Source organism: Cebus imitator, unplaced genomic scaffold (genome assembly GCF_001604975.1).
Source record: "Cebus imitator isolate Cc_AM_T3 unplaced genomic scaffold, Cebus_imitator-1.0 Scaffold88, whole genome shotgun sequence".
NCBI lineage: Eukaryota > Metazoa > Chordata > Mammalia > Primates > Cebidae > Cebus > Cebus imitator.
In genome coordinates this window covers 6,480,297-6,499,921 of record NW_016107403.1, presented here as the reverse complement: position 1 = coordinate 6,499,921, position 19,625 = coordinate 6,480,297, and the positions used below count along the sequence as shown (strand labels likewise).

Below are 19,625 nucleotides of genomic sequence, written 5' to 3'. Positions count from 1 at the left end.
TGATTATTCCCTTCATATAGAAAGGGTCATAGTTACCAAAATCTACTTACCCCTACTTAAAATTTTAATTTTAAAATTTTAATTTTAAAATTAAAAATTTTTAATTCATGCCTTCTTTAATGTTGCTTTTTGTTCACCTGGTAGAAAAGCCCAAACAATTGGAAAATAAAGGAACTTCTTCTTAAAGCTGAATGACTGAAACTATTGTTGTTTTAATTAGTTTTGTATCTGCTGTTTTTTATCATTATTAATTAAACATAAAATTTATGTACATATTTTAGTATTAAGATAAATTTGAAACCTAAAATTTGTTTCAAAATATATTCAGATGTCACGTTCAGTAATGCTACATGAGCACCAAAAATACTTTCTGAATTTATTTGTTTTAAAGTTTGGGGGTTTTTATCTGTAAAGGGCTGAAATGTGCCTGGCAAATAATAATCAGTGAATATGTACCTGAGAATGAACATATCTTAGATTTTTTTTTTAAGCATAAATATTAGCAAAAAGAATCTGCATTTTTGTCATTTGAGGATTGGTAAATTAAATGCTGCAAAGGAAACTGAGAACAACATTTTTAGAGTTTTTTGGTTTTAGCATTCAAATAAATGACGCTTGTGGTTAAGCTCTGCTCCACCACTTTGTTTTTAATATTGACTTATACTTATGGAAATTACTTATATTTTAGTCACATGTCCACCAGGAACCAAGTAAGAGAATTCCTTCTTGGAGTGGTCGCCCAATCTGGATGGAAAAGATGGTAATGTGCAGAGTGAAAGTTCCACACACATTTGCTGTTCACTCTTATACCCGTCCCACGATATGTCAGTACTGCAAGCGGTTACTGAAAGGCCTCTTTCGCCAAGGAATGCAGTGTAAAGGTGGGATTAGGTGTTTTCCTTAAGTAAAATTTGTGTCTGTTTTTGTTATTAAATACAGGTTTAAAATATTTACATTTCAGAAGCATTAGCCGAATAAATTATTCTCATTATTGCTAACTTACATAAAGGAAAGAGAAATATAAATAAAATACAAATGTGTATGTAAACTGCTACTACTACTACTACTGTCTGCAGTGTGTGTTGTTATGTGCCAGGCACTGTAGTAAAACAGTAAACAAAGCTTTACATACTCAGTCTTCAAAGCAATTATATGTGAATTATGCTTTCGTTAGTATGTTAGTAGTAATAGGAGTTAGTTAATAGTAACAAGAGTAGTAGTAATAGGAGTTAGTAATAATAGGAGTCATTTTTCATTTTATAGACATGGATTATAACTTGCTTAAGATCAGTGTAGCTAGTAAACAGAAAAACTAGAATGTGGATCTCTGAGGATGACTTCTTCACCTGTATGCTTATTATTTGCCAATACAAAACAACTAGTAGGCAGCAAAGCTGATACTTGAGGTTTTAAGTCTTTTTTATTCCAGAACCAGACATTAAACAAAATAAAAATAACACTCTCCTCTTTTCATTAAATATTTATTACACACATGCATAAGCATACTGCAAGAGTTTTGCTTTTTTTTGTTTTTAAGTATGTAGCTAGGAGAATTGTATAAAAACTGTCATTCCCGAGAATAATCACACTGAAATAGGTAGGACATAATGGAAGCTACTGAAATTATCATAGGGACTACCCTTATTGGGATACTAACCCAGCACACATAATATTCAAAACATCTCTTAATGAAACAAGTTTTTAATAGCGTACTGGAATAATGATTTGCTTATACTTATATCATCCTTTTATTATGCTTTTTGAAGGCCATTGTATCTTTTTGTCTCATATCTTCTCAGCAATGTTGTACAGTAGAAACTATGTTTTCACAGTAGAATGAAAACTAAAATAGAGATTATTAGTCTTAGATTATTAGTCATTGAGCAGGATATGATATAAGTAGTCTAATTTTAATCTTGTATTTTTTTTTCATGTGATTAGCAGTTCTTGGTATTGTACTTTTTATATAGTGGAAGTATTTGTGGAATTGAATTATCAAGTGATCTAAATAAAACATTAGGGTTGAGGGTTTTGTAACAGTATGTTCTTGCTTACAGCACAGAGTAAGATAATTGCGTATAAGCTTAAATATATAAGAAAATAAAGCTTGTCTTGACAGTGTATGACAGCATACAAGAACATTAAATGGGGAACAGGTTATACATTTGTTATCAGATATTTGATAACTATTAGGTATTACTACATGATGAAATTTTATTTCAACAGCTTGCTTTGAATATGAGTTATTACATAAATTAATACTTTAAAATATCAACATAAAAATGTATTGGCAAGCAGCCACTGAGAAATGTTTTGGAAAAGAACATTAGTAACAGATGTAAAAATTCTAGTCAACAGATAATCTTAATAAAGGTAATTAATATTGCTGCTCTGCTAAGCAGAGCAGAAACATTTTTAAGCCATTTGCAGAAAAGTATAGTATTTATAGAGGAACTAAAATAAAGATGGATAAATTTTTACATAAAGCCTGTTAATTCTGCTACTGGGTTATTCATCTTTTTAGGGTTCAAGAAGAATAATATTTTATGCTTATATTGGTTCAAAAAATGGTAGGTTTTATTTTAATTTAGCTAAGTTATTTCATTTATCAATAAAATAATTATAATTTAGTCATTTTCATATTTTAATAGAAATTAAGATACTTAAAAAATAAAAATTTTTTTGTCTAAGAATGAAAAATGATCTACTTAAGATAAAACTATTATACTGAATCATTTGAGAAAATATACAATTCCAAGAATTCATTCATTTTCTGTTTGTCTTTATTTTCTACTCGGATATATAAAAACTTCAAAGCAGCTTAAAAGCATATGTAAAATATAAGAGAGCATAAGCAAATTAATAAAAACATGGGTAAGGACATAGAGAACTAAAACTGCCTGCCTACCATTCAAACCTACATACTTGCTACAGGTAGTCCACAAATTTGGCTCTGAATTTTTTTTTTTTTTCTTTTTTTTTTTTTNTTTTGACAGAGTCCCGTTTGTGTTGCCCAGGCTGGGGTGCAGTGGCACGATCTCAGTTCACTGCAACCTTCACTTCCTGGGTTCAGGTGATTCTCTGCCTCTGTCTCCCTGGTACCTATAACTGCAGGCATGTGACACCACACCCAGCTAATTTTTGTATTTTTTTTGTAGAAATGGGGTTTTCCCATGTTGGCTGGGCTGATCTCAAACTCCTGGCCTCAAATGATCTGCCCACTTCAGCCTCCCAAAGTGCTGGAATTAACAGCCATGAGTTTCCCCACCCCCATTACCTGAGTTTTCAGAGAGAAGATGGAAAGTTTGTTGTTTTCACAGCTTGCAAAGTTCATGAGATAAAACACAAATCTGTTGTTTAAGAGATAGTGCAAGATATTAATATTATCACATGAGTTTTCCCTAGGGCCTGTCTTAACAAGGATAGTGTTTTAAATAATGTAAATTTTATCATCTACCAAATTATAAATTTCATGGGGCTTTGTCATTTTATGATTTTTAGCCTGTGCTGTTGGCATGATACCCAGTATTTTCTTGATTTACAAGGGTTACAAAAACATTCTAAGTCAGGACTCAAAATTATTTTTACCCAGTTATTACTAATAGATGCATTTCAAAGGTGGTATTAGACATAGTTAGATCAGTGGATCTCAACTTTAGTACAAGTTACAGAGCTCAGCCCTACTACCCCACACCCCAAGAGTTGCTGATATAGTAGGTCTGGAGTAGGGCCCAAGAATTTGCATTTCTAACAAGTTGCCTGATGAAACTGATCTGGGACCACAGTTTGAGAACCACTGAGTTATACAGTAGTTTTGGACAGATTGTACTTTACACTGATCTGCAATGCTATCAACTCGGAGGTTTCTTTTAGACTGAAGGGAACCATTATGTACAAGTGGGAGGCCTTGTGCCGGAGACACTGAGTTCTTCCTCACAAGGTTGTATGTGAAAACAAATTAGGTTCCTCATAAATGTTTGTTGGATCTCAGAGTCTTTCCTGCATATACATTAGGTCCTGATACTTAGAAATTGAAAGTATGTATCTGATATATGTTAGATAGGAATTTAATCAGCTCGAGAAACTCTCCTGGGAGGTGTGGCAAGATGAATATGAGATAAGAGAAGGAAATATGGAGCTGCCAATACATTACGGCCGTGTTGTACACATGGTATTAGCCTCATTATACAAGTAAAGAAATCGATGGAGGGGGTTGCAGGGAGGTGCTAAAAGTGATTGGTAGGTGGTAATAATTATTATTTTAACATCATTACTACTAATAATAATTTATTTGTGAGTGGTTTAAAGAAAGTCTAACCATATCTGATACTGCTTGACTTTTACATAAATTAATACACTGAATATTTTCATTTTAGATTGTAAATTCAACTGCCATAAACGCTGTGCATCAAAAGTACCAAGAGACTGCCTTGGAGAGGTTACTTTCAATGGAGGTACAATTCTTTTTCTTAATTTATGTAAAAGAGCAGAAAAGGTCATGATTCTTTCGTGTATTATCTTCAGATAAAGTTCAACTTTCATATTTTGTTTCTTAAAGATTTTCTTCTGGTTTAATAATCAAGCAAAATACAGAGCCCACTGACGGTATACATTTATTAGTAATCATGCCTTCCTCTCTTTCCTCTACCCACTGTTACTTTGTAGTCTAATACAGCCAGTGGTAGGTACTGCATATCCTCTTTCACTTTAGACATAAAAGAACTTGTTTTAAAACCCTGCTGTTGTCTCTATTCTTTCATAGTTCTAATATTTACTAACTGCTTGCTATACCAGGCACTGTTCTAAACTCTTTAAATATATTGACAGTTCAACCTAAGAACAACCCTTTGAGGTAGGTGCTAAGAGATGAGTAAACTGAGGCATAAATACGTGAAATAACTTGCCCAAGAAATACAGCCAAAAGGTGACAGAGCTGGAAGTTAAACCCATATGGTTTGGTTCCTTAGTCCCTAGTGATTAGAATATACTATACAGCCTCACTGTCTCTTTCTCTGTCAAATAATCATTATCCATTTTCTCTTTGGGGTCTTTTTTTGTTTTGTTTTCAAGATAATACTAAACAAGGCAGTTAGTTACCCGTTTTTGGAAGGAAGCAGTAAGGACTCTTAACTTTTCATCATAATTTTCCTTTAACAATTTATATGACTGGTAACAATTTTTATATAAGTAGTTCTGTAAAAGGAAAAGCATAAAAGAAATGAAAATTAAACTCTTTGGGAGAGTTTAATCAACATTTTCTCTTGTGGCATGTTTTCTACGGTTGTTGGTTGTCTTAGTCTGTTTGTGCTGCTATAACAGAATACCACAGAAATTTATTTTTCATACTTCTGGGGACTGGGAAGTCCAAAGCACTGGCAGATTCTCTGTCTGGTGAGTGGGGGTCCATTTCCTGGTTGAAGGCACCTTGTAGTTGCATCTCACATGGTGGAACAGACGAAAGACTCCCATGGGCATATTTTATAAGAGCACTCAATCCCAAAGACTCCACCTTCCAAAGACCCACCACCACTAATATTCTTACCTTGGGAGACCACACCCGGCTAATTTTTATATTTTTAGTAGAGATGGGGTTTCACCATATTGGCCAGGCTGGTCTTGAAATCCTCACCTCATGATCCACCCGCCTCTGCCTCCCAGAGTGCTAGGATTACAGGCATGAGCCACCACCAGTCTAGCCAGGAGTTAAGATTTCTAAGGGGAACCAAACATTCAGACTATAGCACTGATTAACACCATTGACAGAGCATGATTGTTTTCTCTTTTGGTTAATCTGAATTAGTATAGTTTGTCTATGACTAAAGTCTTTTCTACATTTATAGTTCATGTAATTGTGTTTTTGTGCTTTTCCAACTTTTGATAAATAGATATGAAATACAGTTATATTTATCTTAATGTGCATTTGATTACTAGTGAGATGCTTAAACTCACTAGTAATCAAAAAAATGCACCATTTTACATTAGCAGTATATGAGGATTCTGATTTCTCTGCATCCCTACTGTCACTTGTTATTGTATATCTCTTTGATTACAGCCATCCTAGGTAGTGTGAAGTGGTATCTCATTCTAGTTTCCATTTGCATTACCCTAGTGGCTAATAATATTGAGCATCTTTTCATGTGCTCATTGGCCATTTTTATATATTGTTTGAAAAAAATACCTATTCAGATCCTTTGCTCATTTATTTATCTGTTTATTTTTCTTTGAGTTGTAAGAATTTTTAAATAATTGGATACTAGTCCCTTATCTGGTATGTGATTTGCATATATTTTCTCCCATTCTGTGGGCTTTCTTTTAACTTCGTAAGGTGTTGTTTATAGCACAGAAGTTTTATATTTTGATGAAGTCCAATTTATTTATTTATGTTGTCACTTATCTTTTTGGTGTATTAGGAAAGCTTTGCCTAACCCAAGGTGACAAAGATTTACTCTCATGCTTTCTTCTGTAAGTTTTATAGTTTTAGTTTTTACATTGTATGTGATCCACTTTGAGTTAATTTTTTTATATGTTTAAGGAAGGGGTACACCTTCATTCTTTCGCATGTAGAGATTGTAGTTATCCTAGCCCCATTTACTTAAAAGACTGTTTTTTGCCCATTGAATTTCTTGACACTCTTGTCAAAAATCAGTTAACCATAATGGTGGTGGCTTATCTTCGTTTATAGTATTTGTTATATGGAAATTTAAAATTCTAATGTAATCAAATTAATTAACTTTGTGCCTTATGATTTGTATATTTTGTATCTTCTTTAAGAAATAGTTTATCTTAGGCCAGGCGCAGTGGCTCACGCCTATAATCCCAGCATTTTGGGAGGCCAACGTGAGCGGATCACCTGAGGTCAGGAGTTCAAGACCAGCCTGGCCAACATGGCGAAACCCCGTCTCTACTAAAAATACAAAAATTATCTGGGCATGATGGCAGGCGCCTATAATACCAGCTACATGGGAGACTGAGGCTGGAGAATCACTTGAACCGAGGAGGTGGAGGTTTCAGTGAGCTGAGATCATGCCGTTGCACTCCAGCCTGTGTGACAAGAGTGGAACTGTATCTCAAAAAAAAAAAAAAAAAAAAAATACTTTATCTTAACTCATAAAGATATTTTCTCATATTTTAAGACTCTTAAAACTTTTTGCACATTTATTAGACTTCCTCTGTTAATGTGAAACTCTGAAATTCATTTAAAATTTTACCAGAACCTTCCAGTCTGGGAACAGATACAGATATACCAATGGATATTGACAATAATGACATAAATAGTGATAGTAGTCGGGGCTTGGATGACACAGAAGAGCCATCTCCCCCAGAAGACAAGATGTTCTTCCTGGATCCATCTGATCTTGATGTGGAAAGAGATGAAGAAGCCGTTAAAACAATCAGGTAACATATATACATATTACAAGCTACTTCCAGTTGCAAGGTCAGTTCAGGATCTCATTAAGAAAAAGCCATGTCTCTTTAAGTGGGACCTTAAAAATAATTTAAAATCTAAATAAATTGTGACTAATTCGTTTACATGCAGTGTAGTATTTCTGAAATAAATTCTATCACCCTTGCCATCCACTCAAGATGGGAAGGTATGAGAATCCTTGTTGTTTTGTTTTTTTTTTTTTTTTTTTTTTTTAAAGAAAAATGCTTTTTTTAAGTATGGTCTACATTTAAAACCTAGTTGTGGAACAGCCACTGCAAGGTGTCAGTATTGAACTTTCAGTTAAAGCAACCCATTTTTCACACAGACAGCTTTAACTGGTAGGAGAAACAGCAATAAAGAATGTATTTATGAAAATGTTGCACAAAAATAGTGATGATGAAGAGGGCAGTTTTCATAATGCCACAGTTAATCCAAGTATTAGCATTTTGTAAAAATGTTAGACTACAAAACCATTCTAAATATGCTACTCTGTTGATAGAAATTCAATTTTTTGTAGCCTAGAGGATATACTACCTTGCAGCAAAATATCCCCATTTTGGCAGGTTTTGTTTTTCACTGGAAAAAAGAGTTGCTTAAAGAAAATGAGTCATTTATCAGTCTCAGATGGCTCAGTTGTCACTTATTCTGATTGGCTTATCATCAAATAACAGTTCTTACTATCATTAGCATTATTAACAAAAATTTTGTCTACCCATTTTGGAGACTGTTGCAGAACCTAGCTAGTTTACTTCATAGTTTAATAGTATTTAACTGTTTGAGGCTCAAATTTCAAAACAGTATATTTTATACATATACTCCAAATTGTAGTTACTGAGCCATGTTGCACTGCTACCTAATTTGACTCATTACATTTCTTAGTGTCTGTAAATCATTTTCCTTTAAATATCTTCCAATAGAAATACATTTTGCTAACAACATGATTAACTGGATTTGACATTTGAGTTACATATACTTGCGTTTTGCCTTGTTATGGATTTGCTAGTCTGTCATGCTGTCCAGGGCAGGAAAACTTCAACAGCAAACCCAAATGAGACCCTCTCCTGGGCTCCAAATATTCCAGTTTGGAAGGGTGCTTTCTGCTCTGCTTATTGTTTTTAATTTTTTTGTGTTACCCTTCAGAAAACATTCATGACAAGTAAAGAGGATTTACGGTATTATCTTAAAACAGAATCAATTATGTATCCTCATACAGGATTAATTTTTCTTCTTAAGCCATTGTTTATTTTACTAAGAGATTTTGAAAAAATTTAGCTCAATTATCTTTAAAAAGCCTTCATGTTTCTACAATATTTATATGATTTTTAAAACTCTACACATATATTTATAAATTTTAAATATTTTGTAGTCCATCAACAAGCAATAATATTCCGCTAATGAGGGTTGTACAATCCATCAAGCACACAAAGAGGAAGAGCAGCACAATGGTGAAGGAAGGGTGGATGGTCCATTACACCAGCAGGGATAACCTGGTCAGTAATCACATACATTTCAATATGTTAATAAGACTTTGTTATGAATTTTATTTTGTACATTTTTTAAATCAATATTATGATGAAATATATATTAAGACATTACATACACTGCAGCAGTTTATAGAAGATGCACTGGAATTATAGTTAAATTTGTAAGGAATTTTTAAAAGGCAGAATATTTAATGTATTTACAAACTGGTAGAGCAGTCAGTACTCAAAAAGGATCTGGGATTGTTCCACAATAAAATATAATTAACTCAAAACACAGTGGAGCCACAAATAAAAATAAAAGGAACTAACACTTCATCTAAAATGTCATCTTATTACCAAAGATAGGAAGGAAGCGTGTTTGTTTTTCTGTAGACTTTAACTTAATGTAAATATGCAGGTTGCTTTTTAGATCCAGCAAAGATGAGTAATGATGAAATTTTAGTAGAAAGAAAAGAGATTTAAAGAATCAGCATAGTGTAATAGCTAAGAACATAGTCTTTGGAGCTAGACTTCCTAAATCTCTGTAACTTGCTATAACACTGTATGAACTTGGGAAAGTTACTTAGTTTCTTTATGCTTTAGTTTCCTTGTTTGAAACTGGCTTAATAATTGTAACCACCTAATAAATCCAAATCAGTTGAAGATCTTGGAACAGTGTTTGGCATACAGTAAGGCACTCAATAAATGTTAGTAGCCACTATTGTATTTTTTAAATTTGCTGAATAGATTATTGAAACAAGCTTTCTAATAAACCTTTTAAGAATAAAACGAAGTACCCGTTTTTTTAAATTTGCTGAATAGATTATTGAAACAAGCTTTCTAATAAACCTTTTAAGAATAAAATGAAGTACCCAATACATTTAGGTGGCCTAAAGTTTTATATGATGATAACAGTATAGACTGCAGTGTGTATGTGTTTTCTTTTATTTATAGTTCATATCCTTGCAAATGTAACTTGAAGTGATGTTCCTACAGTTGGGAATTTAATGGTGTATCAAAGGTGCTGTTACATCAGATTAACAGAGGGAAAGATAGGTAATTCAGCAAATGGTGTTGGGATAATCATGTAGCCATTTTGAAAAAAATAAAGTTTTATATATACCCCATACTTTACACATAATAAATCTAAATATATCAAAGATATGAATGAAAGAAATTAAACAGTAGAAGAAACTTTGTGAGAATTATATGTTTAATAATAAAGAATAAAAGGTCAATAAATTCAATCTCACTTAAAAAAAATTATACATGGCAAAATCCAAAAGCAAAGACAAATGAGAAACTGGGAAAAATATTTTCAGTTATATTTTCAATATAACTAAATAATGGTTAATTCCATATGATGTGAAGAATGCCAACAAATTGATAAGAGAAAGACCATAACACAATAGGAAAATGGACAAAGAATATGAACAGAGAGTTTCTCAGGAAATAGACTCTTACACATAAGAGCTTGATTTCATTTATAGTAAAATAAACGTTACTTTAACCTTTCACTGAAATGCCAGTTTTTATTTTTTCAATATAGCAAAGATCAAAAAGTTAAAAACATACTGCATTAGTGAGAGTGTGAGTAAATAGGCATTCTCTTACGTTGCTGATGAAACTATAAATTGGATCAAGACTTGTGTAGAATGATATAACACTATCAGGCAAAATTACATGTGTACATGTCTGTTGACCCATCCTAATGATCTGCTACTGGCTTAGCAAATCAACTTCTAGAAATTTAGCCTATAAGTAAATTACATATTTTTATGTGTGTGTATATGTGTGCATGTATAAAATTCTCTAAAAGGATTCCCAGAAACTTAATAACATTCTTTGCCTGGAGTAAGGGTGAAAAGTAGGGATGAGTGATGGTGGGAGTGATACTTTTCACCATACTGCCTTTTAATATTTTGAGAATTTTGAACCTTATGAATCTTAAACTTATTCACAAATACAAATTTATGAATGTAAGTGAAAGGAAAAGTTTAGGTACAAGTACTTTGGAGAAACCATTTTTGAACTCAGTTTTCTCATCTTTATAGAGAAAGAGGCATTATTGGAGACTTGACAGCAAATGTCTAACATTATTTCAGAATGAATCTGGATCAAAGTATTATAAGGTAAGGATATTACATTTTAAAAATATAAGCATTAAGATAGTGGGTTTTTTTCAGATAATCATTAACTGTCATATTTGAAGATATATATAATGACTAGCTAGTATGGTTTATAGAAGTCACTATTAGGTTCCTTGTTGAAGCAACTGTTTCCTATATCCCATTTCACTGCCCACAGCACCTCTGCTACCAGACTGTTTGTTGTTGTGCATTATTTCTGGCTTGCCTGTCAGGTTGCGGCTGCTTTCCTTCTGGATACTATGATTTAGATTAGACTGCTTAGAAATTCCCATCACCATTGCCTGTCCAGAAGAGGTCAGTGAAGTGTTTAGTATTTCTCCCACCTTCTACCTTGCCTTGGGTTCCAATTCCCAATTGCTTGTTTTGACTCTTAATCTCCTTTTTACAGTCGTCTTTGCTTAGCCTGACTCCATGTTTTGCCACATCACAAACTGATAGCAAGCAAGATTATAACGAAGCAGTTAGGTCAGTAAGAGAGAATGGGAACTAATGGCTTGCTTTGAGCAGGTGTTTTTTTTTTTTTTTTTAAGTAAGTTTTTTTGCCTTAGGAAGTGGACTAAAAACATAATGATTGTTACAGTTAATTCCAATGGACAGAACCAGAATGGAGTAGCTTAAACAACTGACCAAGATTCTGCTTTCTCTGTTATTATTTCTGCTTCTTACTTGCTTTGGGCTGTATCTTGTAGACTACTGTGAAGTTGAATTAATGATGGTTGGAAGTTATAAGTGTTGGATACAGTGGCAGATTACCCTCCTAAATCTTCTCCTTCCTTGCATCCTAATGATCTGCTACTGGCCTAGTTATCATAGTCCATGCCCTGCCCATGGCATTGCTGGGCGTTGCAGTTCATTCAAGACAGGCCATGTCATAAGACTCGACTGTGTGTTATGTGCCACATACTTGTGTCCTTAATGGCATTTGTTGAAATGCATATCTTTGGTTCTTTAGTGTATTTAAAAATAAAAACAAAGATGTATTCATGTTTTCCAATGCTTAATTTTTTACTTCAGGAAATTCCACTTTCAGAAATTCTTCGCATATCTTCACCACGAGATTTCACAAACATTTCACAAGGCAGCAATCCACACTGTTTTGAAATCATCACTGATACTATGGTATACTTCGTTGGTGAGAACAATGGGGATAGCTCTCATAATCCTGTTCTTGCCGCCACTGGAGTTGGACTTGATGTAGCACAGAGCTGGGAAAAAGCAATTCGCCAAGCCCTCATGCCTGTTACTCCTCAAGCAAGTGTTTGCACTTCTCCAGGGCAAGGGAAAGATCACAGTAAGCAATAAACTTCTTGATGGCTTTTTCTCCTCTTTAGTTCTCTTAAGCATTTTGTGGGTATGGTTTTGTTCCTTTGTTCATCTTAAGCTTTGTCTTTAGTAACCAATACCATTAGTTAATTATTTTATAAAATTATATTGGTTGGCCAGGCGTGCCTGTAATTCCAGCACTTTGGGAGACTGAGGCGGGCAGACTACAAGGTCAGGAAGTCGAGACCAGCCTGGCCAATATGGTGAAACCCTGTCTCTACTTAAAAATACAGAAATTAGCCAGACATGGTAGTGCACGCCTGTAGACATGGTGGCTACTTGGGAGGCTGAGGCAGAAGAATCGCTTGAACCCAGGAGGCAGAGGTTGTAGCACTCCAGCCTGGGGGACAGAGAGAGATTCCATCTCAAAAAAGAAAAAAAAAATTATATTGGTTATAGTATATATACATACATACAATGCCCAGTGCTAGGCTCCAGAGTAAGTTTTCCTACATGAAAATCCTGGCTATACCATCTGTTATATGATCTTAGGCAAGTACTTCATAGGGTTGTCAGTATTAAATGAAAGAGAACCTGTAAGATACAGAACAGTGCTTGGCATCCATAAAGTCTCATTGGATTATGTGTACTGCTAGTATTAATATTTTGCTTCATAGTGGGATAGAAACAAGCAGTAAAGTGTTACGGTTCACATCACACTCATGAAATCTGTTAAGTTAGAAATAACTGTATTAAAACATACAGAAATATTTAAAAATCATTGAAACATGTTTTGCACCAACAAAATTTATATAATTAAATCTAAATTGGATAATGTTTCAAAAGTAAACAGTTAACAATTAAAATGTCCTTATAATGCCACTTCTCCCCCATTTACATTGTGTTGCTTATGGGGACACATAACTCATTCATATGAGAAATATACTCAAGTAAGTATCAACAACTTTCCAAATATAATTTATTTTAGTTTAGCTATATTTTGTACAACTGTTACGTAGGTCCTGAGCTAAAATACACAATACATAGAGAAATCACAAAAGCTCTTTAAGGAGAGACAGGATGATATATAAAGGTGTTAGATGGTGCCATAAAGCAGTAGAGTGCAAAAGTGAGGAATACATTACTTTAAAAACTCATAGACAGACAGGAAGAGTAAACAAGACTTCATAGTAGAAGAACCTGATTTGGACCTCAGGTAGGAATACAATAGGCAGAGCTCAATGGGAGCAGCGGAGGGGTAACATGTAGTTGAGACGAGTGTACTGAGGATTGTGACTGTGTACATGTTTGGTGTTCAGTACTGATGTTGCGTTGGGATGGGTGTAGGTAGGTGGGTGTTTCATAGTGGTTCTTAAGTTTTGGAGGTTTTTAGATGGAACTCTGTGTCATTCTAATTAAAGCTAGGACTGTTTCCTTAGAAAACAATACAGGCACTTAACACACACTTTTTAAAAGATAAATGAGGTGATTTATTTCAGGTGATAAATGTATTAACCAAAAAAGCAACATTATAAAATTATAAAAAGGCAAGCAATTTAGAACTGCATAAAAACTCTTTGTTGCCCATCCCCACCTCTTCCACTCACCAGAAGTAATCATAGATTTATTTTTGTTTTTAATTTAAGTACTGCTACCCTGCAATTCCCTTGACCCTGTTTTTTTTTTCCCCAAGAGACTGGGTCTTGCTGTGTCACCCAGGTGAGAGTGCAGTGTACAAATCAGAGCTCGCTGCAACCTCAAACTCCAGGGCTCAGGGATCCTTCTGGCTCAGCCTCCTGAGTAGCTAGGAGTACAGGTGCACATCACTATGTCTGGCTAATTTTTAAATTTTTTGTAGAGACAGGGTGTCATGTAGCCCAGGTGGTCTCAAACTCCTGGGCTCAAGTGACCCTCTGCCTTAGCCTCCCAACACTGGGATTACAGTGCAACTTCCCTTTTTAACTCGGTAATATCATGACTAGCTTTCTGACTTTCTGATTATTTACAGTCCTACATCATCAATTAAATGTTTAGATAGTATTCTTTTGTATGGATGTATCATATTTTATTTAACTAGTTTCCTGTTGATGGGTTGTATGTGTTGATTTTTTTCATGTACATAATTGTATTAACTGTGTGCTAACCTGTTTTTTAAGTTTGATATACCATAAGCATTGACATGTCAGTAAAGATTAATATTATTGTCATATACTAAATTTTATCCTTTTCTCAAATCTTTTTTATATTTTACAGAAGATTTGTCTACGAGTATCTCTGTATCTAATTGTCAGATCCAGGAGAATGTGGTAAGTAATCGTTATAGCTAATGTGTATACTGGGTAATTAAAATAAAGAAAAGGCGAAAATCTTTATTAGAGAAATTGGTTCATCACCCAAAGTATGAGACTAGACTTTGTAGTTGATAACTTCCCTAAGGAGTTCTACTTTATAGAGGAAACTGAGGCAGATTTTTTTACATTAAAAAAATAATAAAGCTAACTTTTTCACTAGAAAAAGTGACATTAGAAGATTACAAAGCAGTAAGTCTGGCTCAAAGAGAAGGCAACCATTACTTCTTGTGCTGTCAGCAGGGGAAGCGTCCTGAAGGAAGTGCAGTTTGAGCTGTGCCTGAAATGATGGAATGGATTTTTGGAAGTGCTGAGGGGATGACGGTCAGGGAATGACCTTTCATGTAAATACATGGAGCACCAGGATGAACAAATAGGGAAGCAGGAAATGGACTTGTAAGGAATGGTGAATAAATTACATTTGGCCAGTGTATATAGGTATGTTTAGGGTTTTATAACAGGTCAGCAACTTTTTCCATAAGCTTTTTGCAAATACCTTAGGCTTTGCAGATCAGAGGTCCCCAACCTTTTTGGCACCAGGGACTGGTTTTGTGGAAGACAATTTTTTCCACGGAGGTGGGGGATTGGGAGATGGTTTCAGAATGAAACTGTTCCACATCAAATCATTAGATTTTCTTCAGGAATGCACAGTTCACAGTAGGGTTTGTGCTCCTCTGAGAATCTAACGCCTCTGCTGATACGGCAGGAGACAGAGCTCGGGCGGTAATGCCTGCTCTCCTGCTGCTCACCTCCCGCTGTACAGCCCGGTTCCTAACTGGCCACAAACCGTTAACAGTCCATGGCCTGGGGCTTGGGGACCCTGTTGTAGACCATATACAACTATACAACTCTGTGGTTGTGGCAAGAAAGCAGCCATAGGCAGTATATAAGTGAATGGGCATGACTATGTTCCAACAAAACTTTATGGACCCTGAAATTTAAATTCCATTTAATATTTACATGCCATAGAATATTATTTTTATTTGTCCAGTCATTTAAAGACCATTTTTAGATCAGGGACCATACAAAAAGAGGCAGCAGGCTGTATTTTGCCCACAAGCCAGAGTTTGCCAACCCCTGGACTAGAAGGAAAACAGGCTAGAAAAGGAAGTCAGAAAATTTTTAATTATTATATATAGTTTCTCAGATTAAAATCTTTCTTTTCTACTTGGGACGCTCAGCTGTTATAGTTCTCTAACATATAAATGTTTAAGATTTCTAAGATTGCAATGAAGATTGGACTCTAGTAGTATTATTGGAGATAGACAATTTCAGAGATATAATCTGTGAATCTCTTGTCCTGGTGGGCGGTGGAATAGATACCATAATCAAAAAACAGAAGAGCACAAATTTTGAATGATTCCATGGGAACTGACGATATATCCATCCATGTCTTAGGGGGAAAAGGATTCAGAATTGGCTTTTGTTTAAAATATATATAAATACACATACATACATAAAAACACTTTCCTAATAGTTATTATATATACATTGGATGCCTCCTAATCTAATTAGAACCAAAGTTTGATTGGTTAAACAAAAAGCTTATTAAAGTTGAGAGGCTTATAAAAATGGTTCTTACAAACCGTAAAATTTTAATTATAACTTAACACATATACATGCGTATTCACTGGCTTTTGTTGCAGGGCTGAGGCTTTGTCTTATTATAAGTGTGGGTCTGCTAAGCAAAGTTCCACTTTTTCTTTCATCAGTCACAACTGTAATGCAATTTTGACACTAAACATCCCATATTGGTATATTAGCTCTGTTAGTTCTGACAGCAACAAATACTACAAAAAAGAAAAAAATGGAAGAGGGGGAAGAGCAGTGAGGAAAGACGGAGTAGATTTGAGTTACAGACTTTCTCTCTGATGTATTCATCAGTCTCTCAAAGTCAGGCTAATCCCAGTCATATGAACTTTTGAATTTTTCTTTCAAATATGAAAAGAGCAAATCTTTTTAAAGGTAAAATAGGCAAAACTTCATTTCTAATTTTTTTTAGGTAAATTTACTTTTATAAATCACTACTTAATAAATAGAAGATTTTTTAAATTCAAAGCATTTTTTGTCCTAAAAGTCTTATACATTATACTTGCACATTAATAGCCATAGTATAAAATTTGGGCTTAACCCCTTATAGAACATAGAAAGCATATGTTTTCATAAAATAGTTTGCACTTATTGAAAATTAATTGCTTCCAACATAAACAATAATGTATTTAAGTATTTGAAGAAAGCGATGCTGACATTGTTTTATAGAAATAAATAATACTAACTGCTGACTTTATCCTACCAGGATATCAGTACTGTTTACCAGATCTTTGCAGATGAGGTGCTTGGTTCAGGCCAGTTTGGCATTGTTTATGGAGGTAAGCAACTATAGCCGTTTGCATATTGTACATATTATTTTAAAAACTGGAAGATTTAAAACATCTGCCAGCTATTTTGTCATCTCACAGTTTTGTCCAGTGGCCTTTTTTTCAAAGCCTGACTTGTATCTTTCAGCTAAATCCTTCTCACTGTAATTTGAGTACTCATTCCTTAATTTCATTGCAAACTTTAAAAAGTAACAAAGAATCAGAAAATTTTACAATAGTTTTTATCTCTTCTTGTAGCTCACACATACAGATGTTTGTCAGAGGCAGCGGGGAGATGGTTTGAAGTTATGTTGGCCCAGGTGGGCTTATTCATTGAAGTATATTCCCTACTAGTTTTCCAACACAAATGGCACCATTTGTCTACTCTTGGCATGACTGTTCTATCAAATCTGAAAACCTGAACCTGTAATCCAACTCTATGATTTAGGATATTGATGAAATCATTTAACCTTACTATGCCTTAAAATCTTCAGCTGTTTAATGGAGCTCATAAAACCTGACCTATGTAGCTTATGGGGCTTAAATATTAATTAAACCTAATATATGTAAATTTATTAAGGTACAAAAGAAATGTTAAACTCTTGTTATCCCTTGCTAAGGCTTGGTACAGTAGTTTCCTAGTTGGCTGTTCTGCTTCCCATCTTGCCTTCTTTTCATACAACTCTTGGAGTGAATCTTACAGAATAGGTATAACTAGTTAATTTGAATTAATAAATAGGGGAATGGCTATTTATTATAATAGACTTCTACCTTATAAATTTTTATATCTAGATTCTAGAACATAGAGACACCCAGAGTTTATGAGTACGTGGTTAAATCACTCTGTGCTGAATCATTGGATCTAGAATAAAATTGATTCATTCGTACAATATTTGCATCTTGACAGAGTCTCTGAAGGACTAGGTCTGGGTACTTAACTACCATTTATTTAACAAAGTAGATTACTTTTCAGCAACAAGTTCGTTCAGTTTTCTCCTGCTTAGATAATGCAACTGACCTTATTAGGGGCAAATATTATGTATGGAAGGGAAAACAATTTTTTCTTAAAGGTGAGTGGAGTATTGAGAAAGAACAAAAATGAGTCAAAAAGAAAATTCAAGAGTAAATACATACGAATTTCAGTCTGTGGACAACTCCCTAATAAAGCAGTCAGTTTGCTTCATTCTTTCCTATTCTTTTTTTCTTAATAGGAAAACATAGAAAGACTGGGAGGGATGTGGCTATTAAAGTAATTGATAAGATGAGATTCCCCACAAAACAAGAAAGTCAACTCCGTAATGAAGTGGCTATTTTACAGGTAAAAAAAAAAAAAAGAAAAAAAGGTTTATTAAAGAGGTTGGTAAGAATCTGAATTAACTGCTTCTCTCTTTTTTTTTTAAGAAGGCAAAATTAGATTATGGTAATATAGGTATTATAGGGACTGCCAATATCTTGCTTTATGGTAGTAGTTGTAGAACACATTTTTGTGAGTAAAATCTTTTTTAAAAAAGTAAAATTTCATTCTTAATTCATCATTCCAGGAGCTCAAAATACTTTGAATACTTTGCCACATTTTGTTAAGAAGTCATTGTTAAACCCATCCAGTTTTCATGGGAGACATGCTTGATTATCATAGCAATTACTGTGCAAATAAAGATTGCTTAAAAATTATGTACCTTTTAACAGCATTTATTTCATTAATTAAAAACTATTTGATTTTATAATGGCTTAGTCAGTTGGGGTGTATTTTAAAGATACATTGGCAATTATTTCAATTCCATAAATTGCTATGTGTTTTTTTATCTAGCATTTTTACCCCTTTGGGGGGTTCTTCTAGAAGACTAAAATTTAACTTGATCCTTGGATCATTTTCTGAATATTATATAAATAATTTATAATATGCAAATATCTGTTTGTTGTATAGCTTTTGCATTATTAAATAAATCATGGTCCTAGAATAGTTAATGTTGGCTGGGCACAGTTGCACATGCCTGTAATCCCAGCACTTTGGGAGGCCGAGGAAGGTGGATCACCTGGGGTCAGGAGTTCGAGACCAGCCTGACCAACATGGTGAAACCCCATCTTTACTAAATACAAAAAAATTAGCTGGGCATGGTGGCGCATGCTTGTAATCTGAGCTACTTGGGAGGCTGAGACAGGAGAATCGCTTGTACCTGAGAGGTGGAGGTTGCAGTGAGCCGAGATCGTGCCATTGCACTCCATCCTGGGCAACAAGAATGAAACTCTGTCTCCAGAAAAAAAAAAAAATGGTTAATGCTGTCAGAGCCCCATTTGCTTTGGGTGAAATTCAGGAAGACACAGCCTCCTTCTGAACTTGAGTTTCCTTGAAGAAGGTAAGAAACGTAAATGATTTGTTTTACATTTATTATGTTACTGGTTACTAGTAGTAATATTTGCCTCACTTTTTCAGAGGCATGATAATCAAAAAGCTTGTGGTCAGTTAGGTACTTGCAGTCACATCAAGGCTGTCTCCTCCTATAAAGCTACCTTTAAACAGAATATTAATAGTATTCATACTGTGTTGAATATGAAGAGTATGAATATGTTGTCAGGTATTTTTGCATATCTGATTTTGGAATCTTCATTGTCCAATTAGT

At 34.2% G+C, this 19,625-nt stretch overlaps 1 protein-coding gene across 2 annotated transcripts in view; it reads left to right on the top strand.

The window, feature by feature from the left end:
- Window positions 1-19,625, top strand: part of PRKD3 (protein kinase D3) — a 71,612-nt gene that overhangs the window by 39,698 nt on the left and 12,289 nt on the right. For both annotated transcript variants that reach the window (XM_017534899.2, XM_037740755.1), the window contains exons 6-14: window positions 689-881; window positions 4,377-4,454; window positions 7,212-7,395; window positions 8,793-8,916; window positions 10,944-11,021; window positions 12,054-12,330; window positions 14,556-14,608; window positions 16,947-17,019; window positions 18,219-18,325. In XM_017534899.2, the coding sequence (XP_017390388.1) occupies window positions 689-881; window positions 4,377-4,454; window positions 7,212-7,395; window positions 8,793-8,916; window positions 10,944-11,021; window positions 12,054-12,330; window positions 14,556-14,608; window positions 16,947-17,019; window positions 18,219-18,325 (1,167 nt within the window). The remainder of the gene's footprint in view (window positions 1-688; window positions 882-4,376; window positions 4,455-7,211; window positions 7,396-8,792; window positions 8,917-10,943; window positions 11,022-12,053; window positions 12,331-14,555; window positions 14,609-16,946; window positions 17,020-18,218; window positions 18,326-19,625) is intronic.